The 24,768-nt window shown below is 41.9% G+C and overlaps 1 protein-coding gene across 2 annotated transcripts in view; it reads left to right on the top strand.

Annotated features, from left to right (window-relative positions):
* Nucleotides 1-24,768, top strand: part of LRCH1 (leucine rich repeats and calponin homology domain containing 1) — a 201,422-nt gene that overhangs the window by 99,662 nt on the left and 76,992 nt on the right. For both annotated transcript variants that reach the window (XM_003803360.3, XM_023508955.1), the window contains exon 3: nucleotides 17,356-17,482. In XM_003803360.3, the coding sequence (XP_003803408.1) occupies nucleotides 17,356-17,482 (127 nt within the window). The remainder of the gene's footprint in view (nucleotides 1-17,355; nucleotides 17,483-24,768) is intronic.

Genomic DNA, 24,768 nt, shown 5'->3' with positions numbered 1-24,768 from the left:
AATGAAAAAGAGTTTGGTTGTTAGAACAAATCCAGGGCAAAAAACAAGAAAGTCTTGCTGGTCTTTGGAGGTTACTGGTAGCCATGGGCTTTGCCTGCCAGTACTGACTGAGTCCATTCACTTTAAGCTTCCTTAAGAAAGTTAAGCAGGAGCCCTGAGCAACTCCAGGACTGGAGTTTGCTGTCTTTACATCCAACCAGACTGGGCCAGTGTCTGCTGAGGGTGGCTTAGTAATCTGCATTGATTGATTATGTACAGCACCGTGCAACATAAAATGCCCCTCAGTAGCCATCAAGTTAAGAAATCAGTTATTTTAAGGCCTTGGTTTGAGACTTTACAGCTGGATGCTCTCTGGTCAAGTTCTAAATTCTTGCCTCCCATCTAGGATGCCAAGAGAGAAAGGGGAGCTGTTTTACCTTATCTGTCTCTACTGGAAGGCAAGGTTTCCAAGTTCAAGCCTGCGTGTAACCTTTCCCCATGATGCATGTCAGGTGCATCACCTTGGTGTGTAAAGGGCAGTATCTGATTAGCAAGGATTGTGCAGCATAACAAATATACCCATCTTCAAAGTTCCAAATTCCTAATGAACCGGGATTGCAATAGGTAATTCTGCCCATGGTTTTTAGTTTAGATTTAGTTGGCTACGGAGATTACAGCTCTTCTCAGCTTCCGTTGCATTACCATAGGAGTGCACTTGTTTATCATCAGGATTGAAAACAATCCTAGGCGGTCTGTAAGAGGCCTCGACTTACTTTTGGTAAGTGAGGTGTAAGTTACTGTTAGGATGATCGGGAGACTCAGATATCAAACCTTTACTTCTGTAGGTTTCTGTAATTCATCTATTTGGAGCTTTCTTGCTATTTCTGTCATGGCAGAGTATGTTAATTACCTTGGAATTGCCTGGTGAAGCAAGCACAGTGGTATGTGTAGATTTGGGTTCAGCATCTCCCCAAGACAGCTGTCCCCTAATCCCAACCCACGAAGGGGACAACATATACGATGGCCTGTTATTTACCCATTCCTGTCCTGCTGTGACATTTGCACCCCTGGTAGTCATGTGCCATAAGGCGACATATTTAACTTTGCTTGGTAATTTTAAGTCCATGTGCACTGAGAAATTTTGAGGTATAGATGACATTTTTCTTCTAGGATAATGCAGACTTTAAAATTCTTATAACCCTGGGTGATAGAACCTTAAATTCATATTGTATTTTTAGAAGTTTAGTAAAATTGGTTTGGGTAAATGACTCTCATGGTTTGGGTATAATGATTCACCTATCTGAATGTAGAAGATGATCGCTGTCCTCAGGTGGGTGGGAAGAACACCTTGCAGCGTGGATATCAGGATTCCTTAAGGCAGAAACAGAGAAGTCAGGAAACTGATGACGGCTGAAAAAGGATGGTGTGGCCCACGATAAAGAGAGTTTTGTGATGACTGGAAAGGAGAAGGGAGTAAAGGGAGCATCAAGCACCTAATTCTTTACATTTTGTTTTCTTCCTGAAATCACAGTGGAGCTTCTGGAGTTCACCACCTCCTTAAGTTGACCTAATTTTTATACAACAACGTGCTGTACCTTTGCATATCAATACAGCAGGCCTGGGTCCTTACGTGGACCACCTCTATATGTTGACCAGTTTGTTACATTCTCTTGGGTGGTCAACTTACAGGGGTCCTATGTATTTAATTTCATGTCTGCCTCTCTCTTTTCTTCCATCAGTTATTTTTGGTCTGTTCTTTTTGTCTTTGTTCACATCTTTTACTTACACTTACTACATTTGTGACCTTTTCTCTGGCATTGAATTGTATGCTCTTTGAAAGAATTTGGTAACTAAGTAGATAAGTATAACAGAAACCATGTCTTACCTCTCAGAGGTATTGTATAAGGGCATATGAAAAATAGGTGGACATCCTCTAAACTTTTTTGAAAGCCAGATACTATATGTACACACACATAATAATTTTTGATACCACCTATAAAATTTACGGCATGGATACACATGTGCATCCATGTGTTAACTTTCAAGTGATGGAGAAAATGGCCATTTTGTGTTAATCTGTTATGTGGCCTTCAATTCCAGTTTGATCAACTGGATATAGTTGACACATGTCTTTTAGGCCCTAGATGCTTGAGATTGTGTTATTCCTAAATTCGGGAGTGATTTGAAGTAGAATGCATTATTGCTTTTGCCCAAAAGATTCCCTTACAGCTGTGAAACAGTGACTGTCACATTTGTTTACTTGTAAATATGTAATGTTGTCCAGAAGGTACCAGTAGCATCTAATTAAATTGTAAAGTCTTCTAAGATGTTGCATAGTGTCCCCCACACGATGGTGTTGTCTGTGTGAGCTCTCCTTGTCCTCAAACTGCCACCTCACTGCCAGCCAGCCCTAGAAACTAGGATGGATTTGGGATATTGTGCCTGGTGTCATCACAGCTTGGTGTCTCCTGCCCAACCAGGTTGGCTATTGTGGTTTTTTCACGTCTTTTTTGCTCCTCATGAATTTAATAAATCAACAAAATAAATTCCATTGCTTACTGGGTATGGTGAAGAGGCGTGGTAGACGTCATTGACTTTTGGACTTTGGAGAGAGTCTTGGAATCCCTTCACTCTGAGAAGAAACAGGCACTCGGGGTGCTGTACACACACTGCCTTGTAGAAGAGTTACTGAGTTGCCTCCATCTCGTTTTTTTTCTTCTGCAATAGTTATAAATGGGATATTATGTCAAAGAAGGAAGCTTTGTATTCAAGACAGAAGTATTAATATATAATCAATGCATGGCATTATCATTCAGTTAGATATATGGGGAGGTCAGAAAATTAAAGAAACCGTAAATTACTTTTGAGCCCACACTTGAGATAGACTCTATCAAATGTAGCATGTTTTAAAAGGACTTGTCCCGGCACCTGTAGCTCAGTGGTTAGGGCGCCGGCCACATGCACCACGGCTGGGGGGTTCGAACTCTGCCATGCCTGCTAACCAGACCAAAAAAAATAGAGGGGCCTTGTGGTGAGTACCTGTAGTCCCTGCTGCTAGGGAGGCTGAGAATCACTTGAGCCCAAGAGTTTGAGGTTGCTGTGAGCTGTGATGCCACAGCCCTCTACCGAGGGCGACACAGTGAGACTCTGTCTCAAAGTAAATAAATAAATAAATAGACTTTAACAAAAGGCCAGTTTATCCATTTTCATAAATAACTGCCACCGAACACTTTTATCTGTAGTACTTGAGATTTTTCCTTTTATTTCTACTAAGTGGGAAGAAAGACTTGTGAGCTAAAGTAGCGCAAAGAAGCTGCTTTTCAAATTTCATGTTTCTATACTTAAATTTATACCTGTCCTCACTGTATGTAATTTTTTCCCTCTCTTCCTACATCACATGTAGAAGTTACTAATTTTGTACACTCCAAAGTAGGAAAGCTACTTTGAATTTATGGGACATATTTCAAATTGATTACTCCCTCTGGCATATGCTGTGTATTTCAGCAGAGTAAACAGTTAGAAATATTTGATGGTGATGATAAGGGTGGGAGTCGCTGCCTACCCAGCTTCTTACCTGGTATGTTCTCTTTAAATGTCAGAAGACTGCTTGGTGCCGGCAACCTTATTCATGTCTCAGACTAGAGATAGGGTTAATTAGCAAGTGAAAAAAATGTTCACTGTGCAGTGCCGGCAAAAACACTGAAATGCTTCCCGCATTTTCTCACATGACAGAAATGTTATGTTTGTGGAAAATCTTAATTTATTACTGTTTATGCAGCCTGAGTTTGAAGGATCTGGGCTTTTAATCTTTGCTTCTTGGTGTTCCCAACAAAAGGTTAGGTTAGTTTAGTGTATGTGCCACTGTGTCTCTTCCTGTTATAAAGTGTCTTAATCCAAGAACTGTAGCCAAGAACAATAAAAATGATTAAGCAAGACTTGTTTCTATATAGGAACAAACACTTTGAACCTGAGTTACACAGGAAAGCCTCACAAAGCTTAAAATCTATTTTAAGTTGTTGGAGAAGGTTGTTGTCCATGGGGCTGACGAAGAAAATGTACTTTAGGAAAATAAAATAAGCCAGAGGAGCAAAACTCTTGGCAACAGTAGGGATGTTGTGAATCTAAGAATAGGGACCTTGGTTCAAAGTCTCATGGTAGAGAAGTTCAGGGGTAGAGAGTGCCAAGAAAATGAAAGTTCTTTATAGGGTTTGATCTATTGCTTCCAGAACTCTTGGTGAGTGGTTTTACTTTCCTGGGGTGAAACACTCCCGGCCAGGCCTGGTTTATTCATTACAAGCCTCTATCTCTCCCCTATCTCTCTACTAGCAGTGGATTCTGAGGCATGGCCGGTAACGAAGAGGGCTGTCTCTTGAACTAAATGTTATCACACCATAAAAGGAATCTGTTGGCTGCTTTCTCTGCAGCCTGGCATTCTTTTGGCTGCTGAACAATGTGCAGAAAGAGCCAACTTCCTGATGGCTGTATAACCCGTATCCCTACATTCCTTTGGGAGTCATACTGAAAAATAATCTGTAATTCTCAGAGTATTGCTCTCTATAGGAAGGATGGAGGGGAAGCGTCCTGCATGCTTAGGTTGCCTTAGAAAGCGCAGATTTTATATTTTTTGTTGTGAACTGAAACATAATTTTAATTGCCTCTAAGAAGTGTCACCACTCCTTGCAATGACATTTCTGAAGATGGTCCTAATTGCAAGGTAGTGTTTCATGTCTCTAGAAAGTGAGAAAATTGATGACCCTATCTTAAACCGAAAAGGGGAGAGGAGTTCCGCTCAGTTCAATACAAATTTGTATTCCTTATCCTTTCATGACGATCTTATTTTACTCAAAGGGAAAACGGGACCTCTTTAGTGTGTGTGTATGCATAGTATACAGAAGCTGGTCTTTACTAGCTAGGTTGTGTTTGTGAAATGACAGAACGGCAGAAAGACGCACAGTATCTTAATATTAATAGCTAAACAGGATTCACCCATCACACCGTTGTTTCTGATGAGTCAACAATCGCAGTGAACCAAGTTGGAATTTCAAAGTGAACTGAATTAAATTGGAAAATATTTTTCAGAGAGTGGCAGAATTGGAGGAGGCTGTGGGGTCAGGCAGTCCACCTGCATGACCAGCCATGTAGGGTGTAAGGCTTGTCTTTTCTAGAGCTCACTGGTCATTTGTTTTCAAGGTGGAACCTATAGCCAGTGGTCCATAAAACCCTTAGAAATTGTTGTGCCTGTGAATTTATGTTGGCATTGGCAGTTGATGGGGTTTGGTAAGTGCCAGTAAGTTAATAATTGGATATTTCTTATCAGATTCCAGTCCTTTTGAGATAGGCGGTACTTGGCAAAATTTCCAGAGAGGATTTTTCCGTTGTACATATCACCTGAATACAGATTCTGTTTTAGACCAGTGTTTAAACTGAAAAAAAAAAAAAAAAGAGAGAGACACAAAAGGGATATGGCTTTGCTAGCGAGAGCTCTGTCAAAATTCTTTGATTTTGTTTGCAGTTCTGCTTCTGATCTTAAAGGAGCTTTGTAAGATCTTTGTGCTGTAGATCAGTGCTCTGGAAAGGAGGTGAACACCTATTTCTAATTCATTGTATAGATTTTTCATCTATAGTAATTCTCAAAGTTTATTCTGCTGTCCTAAAATGAACAAGCTCTAAGTGACATTTATTTTTCTCACTAGACAGACGAAAGCCCTTAGAAGCATTGCCATTTCATTAGCAGTTCACTTATTATCTGTCCTCTAAAAGCACTGTGGTTTCCCCAATCTTGTAATGAGTGTGATAGATGCGAAAAGGGAAATTAAGAAAAAGAGAGAACTCACAAATGTGAGAGACAGTGTGCATTGTTGAAAGCATTCTCATCATCACCACCACCACATCTTTTTTTTTTTTTTGAGACAGAGTCTCATTGTGTCACCCTCAGTAGAGTCCTGTGGCGTCACAGCTCACAGCAACCTCAAACTCTTGGGCTTAAGTGATTCTCCCGCCTCAGCCTCCCAAGTAGCTGGGACTACAGGTGCCTGCCACAACACCCGGCTATTTTTGTAGTTGTTGTTGTTGCAGTTGTCATTGTTGTTTAGCTGGCCCGGCCAGCGCCATAACTATTGTGCTGTGGGCCCCAAGCCGCTACCACTACATCTCAGTATTAACAGCTAAACAGGATTTACCCATCACACCGTTGTATCTGAGTCTTTCAATGACCCTTTACTTTATGTTGGAGATAGGAAAGTGTTCCCTAGGACACAGTATTTCATAAATAAGAGAAATGAGTGGAATATTTTTCTTTGACACTTTAGAGATTGCTAACCACTTTCACCTTTATCTTGTTAACACTATCTTCATTGCATTTCTTGCTCCTTAGACAGTTTCATAATCATGAAAATAGTTGTTAGGGAATTTTCCAGGGGAAACAACCAAAGTATTAAATACAAGGGAAGCATTTTGCAGTTTTAAAATTTTTACTATATTTATAGTTGGTTCCCTTTTCTATAGTAGAACCTCTATAAGTTAACCACTCAAGGGACTACAATAAACTGATCAATATATAGTTGGAGTCAACATATGGAACTAGGCCTTGTGTACTGATGGGTACATGTGGTGCATGTCCAGTCTATGAAAATTAGGTCAACTTAAGAAGGTGGTTGATGGAGGGAAGTGGTCACTATGGAGGCTCTACTATATGTCTAATACTGTAAATTGGTGCATTCTTCCTATTTCTTTATTCATTTGCTTTAATGGTAGTTTTTAAATCAGCTTTTTATTGACCAACCCTATTAGTTCTTTAATTTCTATTTTATGAATTTCCGATCTTATCTGTTATATTTTCTTCTAAGTAGTTTATTTCTTTTTTTCTAATTTCTAGAGTTTAAATATTTAGCTTATTGATTTCTAGTTATTTTTCTTTTCTTATAGGAGCATTCAAGGCCATAGAGTCCCATTTACACAGGGTTTTTTTGTTTTGTTTTGTTTTGTTGCAGTTTGTACAGGGCTGGGTTCAAACCTGCCACCCTCCATATATGGGGCTGGTGCCCTACCCATTGAGCCACAGGCACTGCCCTTTACATAGGGTTTTAGCTGACTCCTAAAAGTTTCAATACTCAAATGTTTTTTCAATCACTCCTAATCTTTTCTGGTTTCCAATATTCTTTTACTTGTGAGTATTAAATCACTATAGACTAGTTTTTAAGTTATCTTTTAAAGTTTATTTTTTTACTTTAATTGTATTGTATTAGAGAACAACATCTGTTTGATATAGATACGTTAGATTGACCCAGATTTGCTTTATAGCCTGTGTGTAATTTTGTGAATATTGCACATATGCCTACTTAGGCTGTATGTTCACTAAGTGCTGTATGTTGTGTTTTAGTAAATCCACTAAATATAACTTTTTAATTCACACCTCCTTTACCCTGACACATTTTGTGTCCATAAGCAAAGATACCCTGGACAAGACACTCAGTAATCTTGACCATTGCAAAATCATTCACACATTTTTGCGATCTACCACAATTCAAATGTATATCACCACATACAAGAATTGTGCAGCTTCACCAACTATTAGAACAGAACTATAAGTAGAGAAAAACAGCAGTGATATTCAGGGAGGATTGTGAAATTCTTCCTTTGGGATCTGGTATCCTAGAGACAAGAGCTTGTTTGTGTGTAGGCGTTGGGAGTGAGGCTCAGGCACTACCTACTGTGCTTTGAGGTCAGTGCATTTTTTGGTGATTTGTTTGGTCAACACTTTGAATGGGTGATCTTCAGGGAATTTCAGTCAACTGTTACTTGAGGTTGGCCCCTCTGGTAGATCAGTCTCAGAAAGAGATGACTGTGACCTCAGGACCAGGAAGAAAGGACAACCAGGCAACCTCTGAATGTTTGGCAACAGTGCCAAAGTCTGCAGGCACTTGTTGAAGAGTTCCCAGGACTGGCCTGGAATCCTTTCATTCCACCTTACATGGTAACATCTATGAAGGAAGTCTCACGCTTTTTATTCCTTAGGATTGAACAGATCTTCTAAGTTCAATCTTTGGAATCCCAGAAGGAATTACTACTGCTACAGCACTCATAAGGTGGACCATCACTGTTTAGGTGGGATGCAGGTGAGATCAGCTTGGAGAGACTTTGCCTAATCTTGTTAGGGATGAAGTTTTAGGATTCCTGTACACATCGTGTATTTTCTCAGAGCCTAGAACAGGCCCTTGAGTGGAGCAGGCACCCAGCAGGTGTAGGAAATAATCAGCTTCTTCTCGTATTTGATACCATGGCCCCTTCCACCCTGGGGTTTGGTTCTTGTGTTTCCCTGGTTGCTTTTGTGCCTTTCCACTTTTTTCTATTTCTTCTCTCCTCCCATGTCTGGGTGTTCTTTCTCTTTCTGTGACTTAATGCTAAATTTCCCCAAAGCTTTGGTCCTTAAATCCCCTCTCTAAAGACCGTCTGTCTCTGATTGAGCACCAGCCCACATTTCCCCAATTGCCTGACCTTCAGTTGCTCTTAAGTATCCCAGTGACTGCTCAAAATCCAGTGTGTGCTAAACTTAAGCTAGTTTTTTTTTTCTTTTCCAAACCAGCGAATCTTGGATCCTTGTTCCTGTTCATGCTCCTGCTGTTTTTCTCCAGCAGCCTAGGTTGGAATCTCAGTAATTTTCTTTGACCCCCTTCCTCCATCCGTTTTTTACAAAAATTAATCATCACCTACATTCTAGCACTCTGGGAGGCTGAGGCAGGTGGATCACCAGAGCTCAGGAATTTGAGACCAGTCTTGAGTAAGAGTGAGACCCTGTCTCTACTAAAAATAGAGACAAGCAAATGGTGTCTCAGTTACTCCGAAGTCTGAGGCAGGAGGATGGCTTGAGCCCGAGTTTGCGATTGCTGTGAGCTATGACCCTGGGGCACTCTACCCAGGGTGACAGAGAGAGACTCTGTCTCCCCTACCCACCCCCCAAAATCATTAACTATTCCTTTACTCTAGCTTGGAATTCTGTGCCCTCCTACAGTTTTCCTGGCTCACCTTCACTTTTCACTCTGGAGTGAACGCAAAGTGTCTATGTTGTATAGAAATAAAACCACAGACGTTGAATTGAAGCCTGACCCGGCTGGTTTCAAATCCAAGCATAGAACTCTTCAGTAGCCACATAGCTTGGAGCAAGTTATTTAAACTCTCTGAAGGTCAGCGTTTGTGTCTGGAAAGTGGAGGGATCTTACTACTAACATTACAGGATTGTTGTGAATATAAATGATAGACTATTTGTCTAAGGCTCACACAGTGCTTTATAGGCAAGAAATGTTACCCAAGAAACATTTGTTGAATTGGTGAATCAAGCTTTGTGGTGTCCTGTGTTATCCTACAAAGTGCAATATGGGTTAAGGAACCTAGTGGCAAAAGATTTAGCACTGGATTAAAGTAAGAGGAATTTGTAGTATTGTTGTAGAGAGATATGGTATTCGTGTGTAAAAATATTAGAGTAGTTAAGAAGACTCTAGATATTAGTGTTTGCCAGGTTACTCAACAGAAGCTCTATGAAGATTCATTTCCTTGGAAGGATAAGTCGAAAAAGAGGACAGACATAGATTAACATGCATATGAATATGCATATGCATGTTAATCATGCTCATGCATGTTAATATGTATTACACATGCAAAAGTTCCTGGAAATAGATGGAGAGGTACACAATGTCTTCAAGTGGTAAACAATATTTCTCTTAATTTTTATTATGAATATTTTTTTATTAACTCAGTGTCCCTGGGTAAAAACTGATCTGAGGAGCCTCTGCTCACTTAAGTTAGTATCAATTTCTTCTTCTTCTTTTGGGAGGCATAATGTTAAAGTACAAAAATATGTATTTTCTAGGCTGGACATGGTGGCTCATGCCTGTAATCCTAGCATTCTGGGAGGCCAAGGAGGGTGGATTACTTGAGTTTAGGAGTTTGAGACCAGCCTGAGCAAGAGCCAGACTCCATATCTAACAGTAGCTGGGAGTTGTGACAGGTGCCTGTAGTCTCAGCTACTTGGGAGGCTGAGGCAAGAGGATTGCTTGAGCCTAAGAGTTTGAGGTTGCTGTGAGCTGTGACACAATGGCACTGTACTGAGGGTGACAAAACAAGACAGACTGCCCCCGCTATATATGTATGTATTTTCTTGGCGTTGTTGGAGTGACATGGAAAAGTAACTGTTATGTTCTAGATAACAGGAATCTGGAATATAGTTCCAAAAAGCAGGAGAATTCACTCCAGCGTCATTACATCTTTCCTAGTCATGGAAAGTGATGGTTTCCTCTGTGCCAGCAGCAATGTTCTGCATAGTAGCATTTTTTTTTAGGCCATGGGGCTTAGGCCACTATAATCTTAATAACTTAAAACCCCACATTTATATCGTTGCCTCCAAAGATACTTGAAAAATTACAGTAGAAACTCCACAGTCTGACCACCTCCCTATGTAGACCACTTCCTTAAGTTGACCTAATTTTCATAGATGGGACATGCACCACCCGTGTGCATCAGTACACTAGGCCTAGTTCCTTATATTGACCACCTCCGTATGTTGACCACTTTGTTATAGTCTCTTAGGTGGTCGACTTACAGAGGTTCTACTGTTCTATTCTTGCTGGTATTGTATATTGAGTTCTTTTTGAACATCCAGAGCTTCCTTGGTTTTGAGCATTCAGGTTCTATGTTTAAAATGATGGCAGTTTAAAGTAATAGTTTTTAAAGCACAGTATAGGCCTTAGGCTTTTGGAATTGAAGAAATGTCATAGAGGAAAGGAGAGAAAATCATTGAGATGAAGCTGGTTATCAACTGACTGACCTTTGAAATCTAACTATAGACATTAGAAACAGTGGTTGCTGACCGTTAAGGGTATGAAAAACTAGAATATTTTAAGAATGGTTTATTTATACTCAAGAGGAGACTGATAGGCTGTTATTGTGGGAAACCAGTTCAGTTGCAGTAGCCCAAATATGGTGCTGATGTGCACGGTGAGAACGCACAGGGAAAGAGCCGTTGCAGAATTTGCCTGAATTCTGGGTTGCTTTAGAGACTCAATTTTTGCTTCTTCCTTTTCTTACGGTTTTCTTTTCTATAATTAATTTGTTACCTTCTCAGAACAGCTTTTATGGGTGTGGAGTGTGAAGTTGGTTGGTAGAGCTTTCAAGAACTGGTTCAAGATTCAATTGAAATGATGATTCTGTGTTTCTAGTTTTGAAACATGTTTCTAAGTAGTTTGCATAATTGCGCTCACAGTCGGATTTAAATGTGGGCTGCTGAGTTTCACACCTATGTGTCGTGTTAATTACATTTTTGTCTTAAAAAAATTCATGTAAGATATTCTTTTTAGTTGTCTGAGCGTAAAGATAGTCTGTATTTGATTTTTTGCTCCAGAGCATAAAATTAAAGTTGACCAAAATAACCAACAGGCAACTCAAGAGTCAGGCTTTTGTTATTGTTGTTGGTGATTGTCTCAGATATATAATGATGGTGGGAATGCTGGGGGGGGAGGAGGAGGGTTGGTGAGGAGGGGGAAGCCCTCAGTTGTTAGGGGAGACATTTGCCTGGTGGATTTTTCAGAATGGAAGAAGCAGGAAACAGGAAATGGTTCTCTATGGATGTTGTTTGCTTGCTGTGTGTGTGAAGACAATTAACAGTCCGGTGTCTTATGCAAAACAGAAAAAATGACTGTATCTCTAATGAGAGGCAAATAGGGTATACATAAAAGAACATAAAAACAAAATGGGGTGAGGCACCTTGTAAAAAGGAAAATTACTTGACTAAAGTAAAATAACTACTGTAGGTCAAGTGCCCAGCACAGACAAAAAATATTTAAGCAAACTAATAATAACCACTGGATACTTGTTTGGTCTTTTCCTTTACTGAGACTTACACCGAAGTCTTGGGTGAACCTGGGGCGTCTGCACTATGAAACCTGCCACTGTTTTCCATGTGCCACTTTAAGTGCAGGCCTATGGCATGTTTTTAAATAATATTGTGATAGTTAATGATTTCACGTCAATATTTCTGTTACTATGTGAGGCTGTGACCCCTGGGTATTCATGTTTTCCCAGAGAATGATAGCATCCTGGAATTAAGCTGGGAAAGAAAAGATCACTCCTAGGATTATATGTTCTAGTATTGGTTAACCAGAGGGGAAATAGGTACTTGGTTTGCTTTGGGCTGAAATTTTATAGCCCAGCCTAGTTCTTCCCAGCGTGTCTCTGAGCAACCATCTCTCTTTTTTTCCTTTTTTTTTTTAATTTCAGATTACTGTGAGGCTACAAATGATTAAAGTGTTTGTATAGGTTATAGTGTTTGTATTGGTTAGATAAAGACTCCCTAGTAGTTGTGTCCTGCACCCAGGAGGGGTGCCACATACCCTTACATTGTACATATTAGGTGGGAGCAGTCCCCCTCCCTCCTTTCTCTCCCCTTCTCCCCTCCCCCCTCCCCTGACCATCTTTATTTTTAATTGGTGTGTGTTTTCAAGGAGTGAAGCATTAAACTACATTTTAAAAACGGCTGAAATTTTAGCACTGACGAGTACAGTAAATTAATACATGCAGTCTTACCCTGCATAATGATGTTTCAGTGGGTGATGGGCCACTAATACATGCAGTGTTACCCTGCATAATGATGTTTCAGTGGGTGATGGGCCACACATATGATGGTGGTCCCTGAGATGATGATAGAGCTGAGAAGTGCCTCTGACCTAGTGGTGTCTGGGTGGTCATAATGTCCTAGTGCAACTTGTCACCTCCTCTGTGTTTCCTCATGTTTAATTACACACATGCTTGCCACTGTGTTACAGTTGCCTTCAGTATTCCCAACAGTAACATGCAGTGCAGGTGGGTAGCCTCAAAGCAATAGGCTGTACCACGCAGTCTGGACGGGGAGTGGGGCTGACTGCGTCATCAGGTTTGTCTGAGTATGGACTGATGTCCGCACAGTGACAAAATAGCCTAAGGACACATTTCTCAGAATGTATCCATGTTGTTAAGTAACAGTGACTGTAAAACCAAGCTGAACACACACACACTCTTGCTGGGGAATCACCCCCTGCTCTGCCACATTAGCTGTTGGCTATGGTTTAATCTTCATATTTGGATATAGTATTGGACCCACCACATTTTCTTCTAAAACCTCATGTTAGGTAGGCCGTATTATCTCTCTTTGCTAACCGACCAAACCGGAGAGATTCAGTGATTTACCTAAAGTCACAGAGATGATCTGGGGCAAAGACAGGCTTTGAACGCAGGTATTCTAATTTCACAATGGGTGGCCTTTCTACCACACCAAGCAGCCAGTTGAGTAGGGACATCTGTTAGAAATTTTTTAAAAATTATTTTCTAAGTAAAAATAATTTTCTGTGTTCCATTATCAAGTGAACCCATATACTAAAAATATAGAGGTATATTCCAGTAGAATTAAGAAAAACAAGTGTTAGTCCTGTAATAAAGTCAGCTGTAAGAATATAGCATGTCTTTATAATCACATATTTTAAGGAAAATAACCATTTGATTAAAAAAAATCAGTTTCAGATACTAAGTCTTAAGATATGAACATTAATAAGTGCCATAGTCAAAATACATTTAAATAAGACTGTCAAACTAAAACCATACAAAATGACTCTGTTCATGAATTACTTAATTTGGGGATTAAGTGAGGGATACTGGTACTTGAAACTGAGAGAAATTTATCTTGTAAATTTAGGCCACCAAACCTGTTTTGATTTTGTTGAGCTGCCTTATTTCATCTTGAAATGAGGAAACAGACCAGATAAATCTAGGAGGGGACATTTGAGTATAAAAGGCGGAGAAGCAGCATTCCCATAAACGTGGCTCTGGTCAAAGCCCACTGCCTCCCTTCTCCTCTGGGCAGCCACAGTGGCCAGAGATGGGGCTGGGGGCAGGCGCAGGTCTGGTGATGGCCTGAGGCCACCAAGACTGTGTCTGTAATTTCTACTTCTAAATGAGCAGCCCTTTTCTCCCACAATATACTCTTTTGTAATTTGTGAGCCAAAAAAAGAAAAGAAAAAGAAAAGAAGATACATTTTACTTTTAGACGTGGCCCACAGGTTAGGTTTGAAAATAAATGCTGGCCATTCCCTTATCAGATACTGTGTGGCCATATTTTTAAACCTGCTTTCTGCAAAGAGTCTGTTTATAGCACCCAGGCGGCAGGAGACCATCAGGGGTATGGTAGTGGATCACGGCCCGAGGTGCTTATTTTCTTGAGAAAAATTGCTGCCAGATGAGTGGTTTCAAAAAGCTAAGGCTGCTGCCGTGGTCTTTAGTGGGTTACGAGGATAAAAGGGCATGCAGCTTCTCCTTTCCTGTCTAAATATTTGCTGGAGAACTAATGGGTTTTTGTATGCACATGTATTTCCCTTTTCTATTGGGGAAATTGCAAGCAATACAGAAACATCCTGTGATAAAATATATGAAGTAGAGGCTGAGGGAGCAGATGGATGAAGCAGAGGAAATGTGCCCCAGGTCTGTGGAATGTCGCATTATGACTGAATTCTTGGCATCGGGGCTTCGTAAGTCAGCAGATGATTAATAACAGTGTAAACAAGGAATGTGCGTGGCGTAAATAGAAGGTAGACTATTCCATCAGCAGCTTTTAGTGTAAAAAGCATTTCATTCCCATCAAAGAGACACGAGGGCTTTCACAAGCTTCCATTTCATCTTATTTTACATTTGTGCCCACCCTGGAAGATTTCCAGGGAGAGTAAGCCCATGTAATCTCAAATACTCATGCATCTGAATGAGCAGAGCCGCCTTGGCATTGCTTAAAATAATATGATGAATGACTCCCAATTCTGTATCTGCAGATCTGGTTAGATGCCTGCACCAAAGTAGTGAGACTGGGAATAGTTTTCAAGTAAAGAAACATAGGAAAGATCTGTGGTTGTTAATGCTGCTGAAGATAGAGGCGTGTAGACATTTCTGGAATATACTAATCTTTGTTCTCATTATCCTCTTTTAAAAGGAAATTTAAGTAAGGCTTTAAAGTAATAGAATTGTTAACAGTTTTATTTTCTAATCCTCACTTTATGAAATTGCATATTAATAAACATTTTATAACCCCCGAGTTATACTTCAAATTATTTATTTGTCACCTTTCAGTAAACTGAGTTCTCTTTTCCAGAGCTAACTTATAAGGCACCTCTTTTGGAGCTTAAAGAAAGCCCTCCCAGCAGGGCACCAGGAAGACCCTTCCTCCAGCCAAAAGAGCCCCACTGGGCCCCTGCTGGGAGAGAGGGCAATGGAAGGGGTGTGAGAGCACAGAAGGACAGGCTGGCAGTCCTGGCTGCCCCCTCCACTGCCCCCAGAGACCAGGGGAGAGTGCCAATGTGGGCCCATTGCCCTTATCCTGTCCTCCCAGCCCGGGGAAGTGAAGGGACAGCTGGTCCTTCCTGTGCCAGGGAGCCTGGAGGAGGGCTCTCCCTCTGCTGGACCTTCTTCGAGAAAGCTCTTCTTCAGCCTCATTCTGGAAATAGCTTTCTTTGTGGATCTGGGCGATGGAGAGAACTATGGTCATATCTTTTCTTGCTAAAACCTAGTTACCTGGGCATTGGGTGCTGGAGCAGGACCAGTATCAGAGTGTCTCCAGGGGAGTGCCCAGGTTAGAAAGGTTCTTTCCATAGCACAATACCTGCTTCCTCTGAGCCATCAGTTAGCCATGCCCTTTGGTTGACCAGATTCCTCTCCCCTCATCTGGTGGGGGATGGGAAAATAAAATTTTAATTGAATATAACATATACAGAAAAGCACACATAGATCATACATGGACATCTCAATGAATTTTCACAAACAGAGCACATGTGTCACAAGTCCCTAGATCAAGCATATCGTTTTATAATGACATTTCTTCCCTGATTATAAAAGCACTTTTAGGAATTTTAGAAAATACCGCCAAGTATTTAAAAAAACAAAACAAAACACCACCACTCATGGTACCTATTACACGCGGAAATGACCACTGGTAATATTCTGGAGTCTTCCCAGTTGTTTCTCCCCCTTGCCTCTGTACACACTCACACAGGAACACAACTTCTGAAACTTTAGGCGTGTGTTCACAAACACACTGAAATTTAAGATAGTAGAAATAAATGACGCACAGATTTTTAGATGTTTCACCGTGTAGTCCTCGGCGTCATCACCAGAATGGCAGAGAATGAAAGTCAGGGAAGTGGAAACCATCTGTCTCTTCACTTGGTAGCGGAAAAAAGAGCTTTGTGGAGGAGGAGGTTGACATAGATGACTGACATATAAATATGCATGATTCATAGATTTCGTTTATCCAGTATTTTTGTGTCTTCCAGAAAACTAAGCATTGGTAATAGGCAGTTGGGAGACATCTGGCTAAAGATGTCACGCAGAGCAGAGGGGAAACTCAGACCTTTTTTGGCTACTGTGTGGAACTAAATCCCTTCTGGGCTCCAGTTTCACGTTGCCAGAAGACCAACCTTACCCTTTTTTTTTTTCTTAATTAGCTCTCTTGCAGATACCCACTCAGACTTTAACTGTAGCAAGTGGGTCTTTTGTTTGTTTGTTTAACAAAAGGAAGCTGAGTGAAAACACTGGAAATTGGCCTGGTCTTTTTGAACTGGAGGAAAATTATCTTCCCCATCACTACTGAAATGCAGGCCAGGATACCTTCACGGCTGCGGCTGCTTTGGCCCCAGCTGAGTTTTCTGCAGGCATCGTCAGGAAAGACTGTCAGCAGCAGCTCCTTGCTGCTGTGGGTTGGGCAGGATGTGTTGTCTGTCTGCCTCCTGGCAGGTGGAGGACTCAGCTTCTGTCGGTAGCTTGATGACATTTCTTGTGTTGGGGAAGTTGTCACCCTCAGGACTGCCTATGACTTTTTTAAAATTAAAATATATTTTTGATTTTTTTTTTCTTCGAGACTGAGTCTCACTCTGTTGCCTTGGGTAGAGTGCCATGGCATCATCATAGCTCACAGCAGTCTCAAACTCTTGGGCTTAAGAGATCCTCTTTTCTCAGCTTCCTAAGTAGCTGGGACCTAGGTGCCTGCCACAGTGCCCAGCTAATTTTTCTATTTTTAGTAGAGACAGGGTCTCCCTCTGACTCAGCCTGGTCTCAAACTCCTGGGCTTAAACCATCTACCCATCTCAGCCTCCCAGAGTGCTAGGATTACAGGTGTGAGCCACTGTGCCCAGCCCATGTTTTGATTTCTCACATGTTTCTCGTTTGAGTTGTTACCATACAGAAAATGCATTGGACTTTTGTATTTGTAAAATGTTTTCTCAGATCACTCACTCCATTTTCCTTTCTTGTTAAAAACGTGTTCCCAGACAGTATGAAGTGGCCTTTCTGTTTACGTGTGTTCTTGTTGTATTGTCTTTGCAGTCGAAATCAGCTGTCCGCCCTGCCCGCCTGCCTGTGTGGTCTGCCTCTCAAAGTCTTAATCGCAAGTAACAACAAACTTGGATCATTGCCAGAAGAGATAGGTCAGCTCAAACAGTTAATGGAGTTGGTATGTTACTAATTTTTAAGATGCTTTTTTTCATTGGTTGACTGATCACAGCCTGGGACAGTATTCAGAAAGACTTTTGCTACGGTTGGAAAAGGAGGAGCTAGTTTGTTTGAGGACAGTGTATGACAAGGACATTAAGTGGGGAGAGGAACAGCCTTGGCTTTGCTTAGACAGATACAGTTTCTGAAATTTACAGGCTTCCTGTAGTTTACAGCTCCTGAAGTATACAGATTATCATACTGTAGTTAGATACAGTTTGTATAGTTCATATAAATTTATGAAGAACTGTGGCTACCCTGGCAAGGTAATCTACAAATAAGTTAGTAGGCCACACTTAATGAAGGCATATAATTAAATCAGAAAGAACAAAGTGCTCTGATTCTATAAGTATTTTAGAAACCATTGTCCCGAATCGATGTAAGTTTAAAATGTGACCATGTCTCCCGGGACAGAAAAGAAGAACAAGTTCTGGATGGGCAGAGATGGGTTATAAATTCGGGCCTGAGGCTGAGATGTGCTGTTCTATTTTAGGCTTTCACTACTAGGTTAATTACTTACCTTGTTTCTAAATTGGGAAAGAATGAATCCTGTCTAGGTTTCCAGTGAGCTAACATGGGCAGTGAAGAGGCAGGAGTGAGCAGTGGGAGTGCACGCGGGCAAAGACATAATAATCACAGTGTTCTCTCCACGCAAGTACTTACTTCACACTGACCTTGTGCCAAGCACAGGGCTCCATGGGATTAAAATGAAGAAAAAGACACAGTCCCTGTCTTCCTGTAGATTCCAGCCTAGAACCTTGGTGATCAGTGAGTTTTGTCTTGTGTGGCTTCTGCTTTGAGGCCACCTGCTTCTGCGCTGGTGTCACAGGAGTGCCGTGACCACGTAGTCACGTCTGCAGTGGGAACTGGCTAGGCGGGTGACAGCACCCGCATCACATGTGTGTCAACTTTGACTTTTTTATGGAAATGAAAACTTTCTGGAGAAGGGCATTAGACCTATAAAGTATCTTTTTTCAGACCTTATTTGATAGCACTGTAAGAAACCCAACAAGCTCATATCAAAAGTCGGGGTTGGTTAGAAAGATGCAGGGTCTGCCCGATCACTCCGTGTCAGGACATTTGGTCAGAACATGAGCAGCTAGAACAAGACTCGAGCTCTTTGTCAAGGACTGTGGGAGCGGTTCATTCTCCTCTCTGCCTTCTCTGTTTTTCCATCCGATGGCAGAGGTCGCCCAAGTTTAAATGTTCCCCCAGGGAAAGCACCTAACAGAGACCACCAGCCTCTCTCAGCCTTACATTCTGAGTGAGAGGCAAGATCTGGGTCCTCGCCTGACTGATCAGCTGCACCCAAGGCACACAGTCATGTTGCCCAGACTGTCAGGGCGCCGCTAAAGGGGGCAATTCTGAAAGAAAACATTTTAATGTGGGCAGGCATTCCCTAACACAATTCTACCAAAGTTTTATTACAAGAAGTAGGTACACGAGGTCGGGGATGACTGATGCTGGGAAAGGTTTATAAGACGAGAACTTTAAGGCCCCTTAAATAAGCCATGTGAGATTTCCTAGAAGGAGAAAAGAAGACAGGGGTGAAGGACACGTTCAAGGAAAAGGGGGAGTCTCTGCAAAGGAAAAACAGTCTGAAGTCCCTGTGGGCTTGGGGAGCAGGAAGCTGTGTAATCCCGCGGAGTCTCGGGAGGACGGGGCTGCGTGCACCATCCTTGTGTGCACTGACTTCATTCAGGCCACCGGCAGCTCCTTCACAAGGTGGTCTAGTTTTTCTGAGGTTGGCCCTACTCTCTTCTCCAGGTTCTTCTCCCTCCACTGGCCCCTTCACCCTCGAAGCTTTGGCCTTCTGAGAATGCGCCCTGCCCACGTTCCCTGCCAACTTGTGCATACATCACTCTCCCTCCGCCTGCACGGGCTCTCTCTTCTGCCTCCCTCCTTTCTTGGTCCATTCTTAAGTTAGATCTCCCTTCCTCCAAAAAGCCTCCCTGGATTCTCCAATCCTGAGTGAGGTGCTCCCTGAGCAGACACCCTATATTTATTGCTGAATTTTTATAGAGTCACGGATGTGTTCCTACTTGGCTTGCTCTGTGCCAGCAACCCTATACCCAGAAAGCTGCCTGAGCACAAGAACATGTTCCTTGCTGTTGCATCCCGGCTGTCTGACACCTGACAGGCACCGTAGATGTCGCTGCCTGCTGTTGGTGAATGGTGACAAGCGTGCCTGGAAAGGTGGGGAAGATTATGAAGACTCCTAGGTACTGTGTCTTGGACGGGTTAGGGGGGAGGTAAGGAGACTTGGTCTTATAGTGCAGGTGATTCAGAAGAAGCCATTAACTGGTTTCAGGAAAAAAATGCACAAAATAATGCTATTGATGAAATTGATAGTGGTATGCTGCTGCTTTTAGGAGAATGATAAACCGTGGTTGCTAAAAGTTGGGTTACACCTTGCAGCTACAGTATGAATAACAAGGTTTTTTAAAGTAAACTTTATGCTTCACAGCGAAATTGAGAAGAATGTACAAAGCCACCTCATGTGCCCCCAGGCCTCCCCCAGTACAAGCACCCTTGCCACCATGGTATAGTTGTCACGGCTGATGAACCTCATTGACACATCATTGTCACCCAGGGTTCGTAGTTCATGGCTGGGTTCTCTCTTGGTGTTGTACATTCTGTGGGCTTGGATAAATCTACCACTGCAATATTGCACAGTGTTTTCTAAAAATGCCTGTGCTCTGCCTCTTCAGCCCTGACCCCACTCCCTGGTAACCATTGATTGTTTTACTGACTCTGTAGTTTTGCCTTTTCCTGAATGCTGTGTAGTTGGGATTATACAGCTTCTCTCACTGACTAATAGGCATTTAAGTTTCCTCCATGCCCTATGGCTTGATAGCTCTTTTTGCTTCAGTGCTAAATGGCATTCCTTTGTCTGGATATATCACCATTTATACATCCTTGCATACACTAAAAGACGTCTTGATGGTTTGCACATTTTTGGCAATTGCAAATAACATTGACAAGTTGGTTTTTTGTTTCCCTCCTTCTTGGGTTCCTGTGCAGAGAGGGATAACATTTTGCTAAGGTCAGTCTTCTGGAACTTTTTGGCAGCTGATTTGTGTTTCTGTCCCATGAACCCTGGGCTTAAGTGACACCACATGCCATCCATCCATCAGCTGTGATCTTGAGCTGCGGCCCAGCTCATCTGTTAGCAGGAGGCATGTGTGCTGAGCCGGGAGCCAGTCCCATACCAGCACAGGGCTTTCCCCAAATACCCTTCATCAGCTATGTGGACAGTGCTGTCTCCAGCTCTGGGACACTGAGCTGCGGGATGGCTCTCAGGAAGCAGCCAGCTTTTCTTAGGCATTCTGTCCTGGATGCAGCTCTAGTGAAGACCGCCCTACACCCAAGTTACAGCGCTGTCATGCTGGGTATGGCACCTGGTCCTTGGGTCTTTTCTCCACTAGCAGTAACCACTGAACCCTCAAGTCCTAGATATTTGAGCTATTATAGGGGATTATAAAAGGCATCAAATACAAGCTCTTGATATCTTATAAATGAAGAAACCGAAGACAGAGAGATAGTGAGCGATGTATGGAAGGTCATGTAGCTAAGTTGTAACCTGAGCTGAAACACCCTCACTTAGCACTGTCCAGGGGAAGTAGAACATAAGCATCAAACATGATTTTAAACGTACTGGTTGGTAGCCACATCTACACAAATAAAATGAAGCAAGTAAAATTACACACACGCACATTTAGAGACAGTGACTCATCCTTTCACTCAAGTTGGAGTGCAAAGGCATGATCATAGCTCAGTGAGGCCTTGAATGCCTGTGTTCCAGAGATCTGCCAGCCTTAGCCTCCCACGTAGCTGTGACTATAGGCGCATACCACCCTACCTGGCTAAATTTTATGGTAGAGATAAAGCCTTATTATGTTGCCCAGACTGGTCTTGAACTCCACTTCTCCAGCCTTGGCCTTCCAAAGTGCTGAGATTATAGGCCCGAGTCAAAATATCATTACATCAACATGTATACAATGTAAAAAATACAAATGAGAGAGTTTAAATTTTTTATACTAAATCTTAAGAATCCAGTGTGTATTTTATTTACTCTGACAGCACCTTGCAGATTGGATGTGCGGGTGGGTTGCTGCAATGGGCAGGTTGCTGGTGCTGAATGGCCACATGTGGCTAGTGACCACTCTGCCAGACACTGTGGCCGTGTGTGTGTGAGCAAGCATGATCTTTGTAAAAAGCATTTGTTTGTGAAGTTGCTGCAGGTTTAATAAATTGTCATTGTTTAACCACAGGGAGTGACTGGCCTTGGCTTAAGGTCACAGACTAAAAAAGATTACTTTCCATCCATTCTTATCTTTTATATCTTTCTGCTTAAAATAGTAGTGTTACTATCGATGACGATACCAGATTATATTTAGCTATCAACTGGAGAAAGAAAGAATTCCCTGGAGAGCCTGAAGCAGTTCTATAATCGGGGTAAGAGGCCTGTATTTTGTAGTCTCATCGTGGCAGACTCCACAGGCATTCAGAAGACCTGAAGGCCGGAGCGCTCTGTGCTGATAAAACTGCTCAGCTGATGAGGCTCTAAGCAGTGTTTGTTAACTATTTTGAAAAAAAAAAAAAATAATTTTTTACATCAGACGCAGGGTGTCTTAAAATGAGTTGTAACACTTATCTTCCAGGGGTAAATGAACATTCCAGATTCAGCTTTCACTTACAAAAACACATAACCTTAGCCATCTGCACAAAAGCAATTATCCTTTCTCATTTTTTTTTTTTCTTGCGTTTTTGGCCAGGGCCGGGTTCGAACCCAACATCTCTGGTATATGGGGCCAGCGCCCTACTCCTTGAGCCACAGGTGCCACCCTATCCTTTCTCATTTTTGGAAGGAATTTGAGTTGGGAAACAATATCTTACTTTAAAAAAATCTGTCACAGTTAACTAAGAATCTTCAAATAAAAAGCATTTCCATTCTGTCCTTGACATGTCCAGCCATTTGAGATTGTGCGGACAATGTCCAGAAGTGGTTGTTCCTCCTCCCATGAAGAAGCCACTAAGAGGCACTACTGAGATGTGCTTTTCTTGGCTCAAGAGCGGCCAGGTTGTACTTACACACTGTAGCAGGTGCAGGAGAACTTACAGAATCTTAGACCGTCAGCCCCTCCTGGTTCGTTTCTGATGGGAACGATCTACTGTATTCTGCCTGTCTTGGCCCCTCTGAATGCCTTCTGTAGCAGCCCCCCCATCACCTTATAGCTATAACTGTGTGTCTGTTGCTTTGTAAGTCTGTCTATCTGCGTGTGTTTTCTATGGGGGAAAGTGTAAAGCATTTGCATTTACTAAGTACCTAGTGTATACCAGACACTCTCTTAGGTACATGGCAAGGTAGCAATCATGTTTACATTTTATGAACAAGTTTCAGTCTTGGAATTACTTACACAAACCCATGAGGCTACTGCGTGGTGAAGTTGGAGTCAAAACCAGGCTTTTCTGATCCAAGTCCACACCCCAACATAGATACCATTTCCTCACCTGGGCTGTAAGTGCCTCATGGACAGAGACCTTGATTTCTTTCTTTGGAGTCCTCAATTCCACTGGTTTTGCCATTAAAGTTGTGGCAGGCCTTGAACGACTGAAAGTGAATGACTGAAAGTGAACGACTGAAAGGTGAATGTTACAAATAGAGTTGGTACAAGTGGCAATGTCTTTGTCTTTTGTTACCATGGAACCAACATTCAGGCTGAGGGTCTGTAGACTTCTCTTGTGTTGACTTAACTCAACCTCATCTTACTTATTAAAACCTTGTTAACTTTTTTTTTTTGAGACAGAGTCTCCCTTTGTCACCCTTAGGAGAGTGCGGTGGCATCACAGCTCATAGAAACCTCAGACTTTTGGGCTCAAGCCATTCTCTTGCTTCAATCCTCCCAAGTGGCTGGGACTACAGGTGCCCACCACAACGCCTGGCTATTTTTAGAGGTCTTGGTCTTTCTGAGGCTGGCCTTGAACCTATGAACTCAGGCAGTCCACCCGCCTCAGCTTCCCAGAGTGCTAGGATTACAGGCATGAGCCACCATGCCCGGCCTAAACCTTGTTAACTTATTGAAAACTTAGTGCTTTTCCTGTGAAATCATGCCAGAAAGATGAGGTTTATTTGATAAGAGGTGCTGTATAAATGGCACATGTTATAATTAACAGGCAACTGTGCAAACACATTAAGTTAAAACACAAAAAATGGAGAGCTTTTTATGGGGCATTTGCCAAAGATCTGTGACTTTTTTCACTGGTCCTCTGTACGTGGTGACATGGTGTTCTGAGATGGGCTGTCTTGTTTGGTTTTTCTCAAGTCTGTCCTCCCCTACTCATGCATGCAGTGTGTGAAAATCTCATCTTCTAGCTCTTACCTTCATGTAAGGGCCCAGTATCACTGATTTAGAAACCTGCTTTTACCATCATAAAGCCCACAAGGCCTGGCTAAAGTACTAACTGGGGGGGAAGGTACAGTTCTTGGCCTTATCTCGATGCACAGTTCTTTATTCTCTTTTCATGAAATGTTTGGTTGTGTGGAGACTTGAATTCAAGGACTAATGATAGACATATGATGCATTGAATAGCTTCCGAGGAGAGTCTTTTCTTTTATTTTTATGTGATCTCTGAGATAGGTGTAGGGGGGACATAAACTCCACCATGATCATTTCATCCATTCATGGTCTCTGGAGTTGCCTCCTTACCTCTCTGGTTTCTTTGGGACAACTGGATACCCAGGGCCTGCTCAAGCCCCTTCTGTTATTTTCATTTCTGCCTTTCCTACAAAGAACAGTAGGCTAGGGCATGTGTTTGTGAGTATAGGAGGGGTATGAAGAAAGAGACGCTATTGAGAGGCAACAATTTATTATACCACAGGTTGCTTGAAAAAGTTTCAAGTTTAAATGAGCATATTGATTTTGCTTTTAAAAGAAGAAAATTCTGGCCACAGCCATTGAGTTTTTTGTTGCTAACAAAATTGATGTTACCAAGTTTGTTACATATCTTCTTTCAGTGGAAGTCATTTTATTATTTTAAATGGATTTTCCTGATGTGGGGATAAAATTAGAATTATTGAATCCTCACCCCTTCTTTCGACAGAGGCACAGAGAGGGTTTGACATACACCTAAAGTTACGAGTGAGTCATACAAGAGGGATTTCCACCAAAGGGCATCGTGGTTTTGCATGGGGAGGCTACTGTATTAGCTTGCATTTCCTGTCCGAATGTCTGCATTTTTTTTTTT

Source organism: Otolemur garnettii, unplaced genomic scaffold (assembly GCF_000181295.1).
Source record: "Otolemur garnettii isolate 467f Iridium unplaced genomic scaffold, OtoGar3 scaffold00297, whole genome shotgun sequence".
Lineage (NCBI taxonomy): Eukaryota > Metazoa > Chordata > Mammalia > Primates > Galagidae > Otolemur > Otolemur garnettii.
Note: the sequence above shows the minus strand (reverse complement) of the source record. Positions and strands in the feature narration are given on the sequence as shown.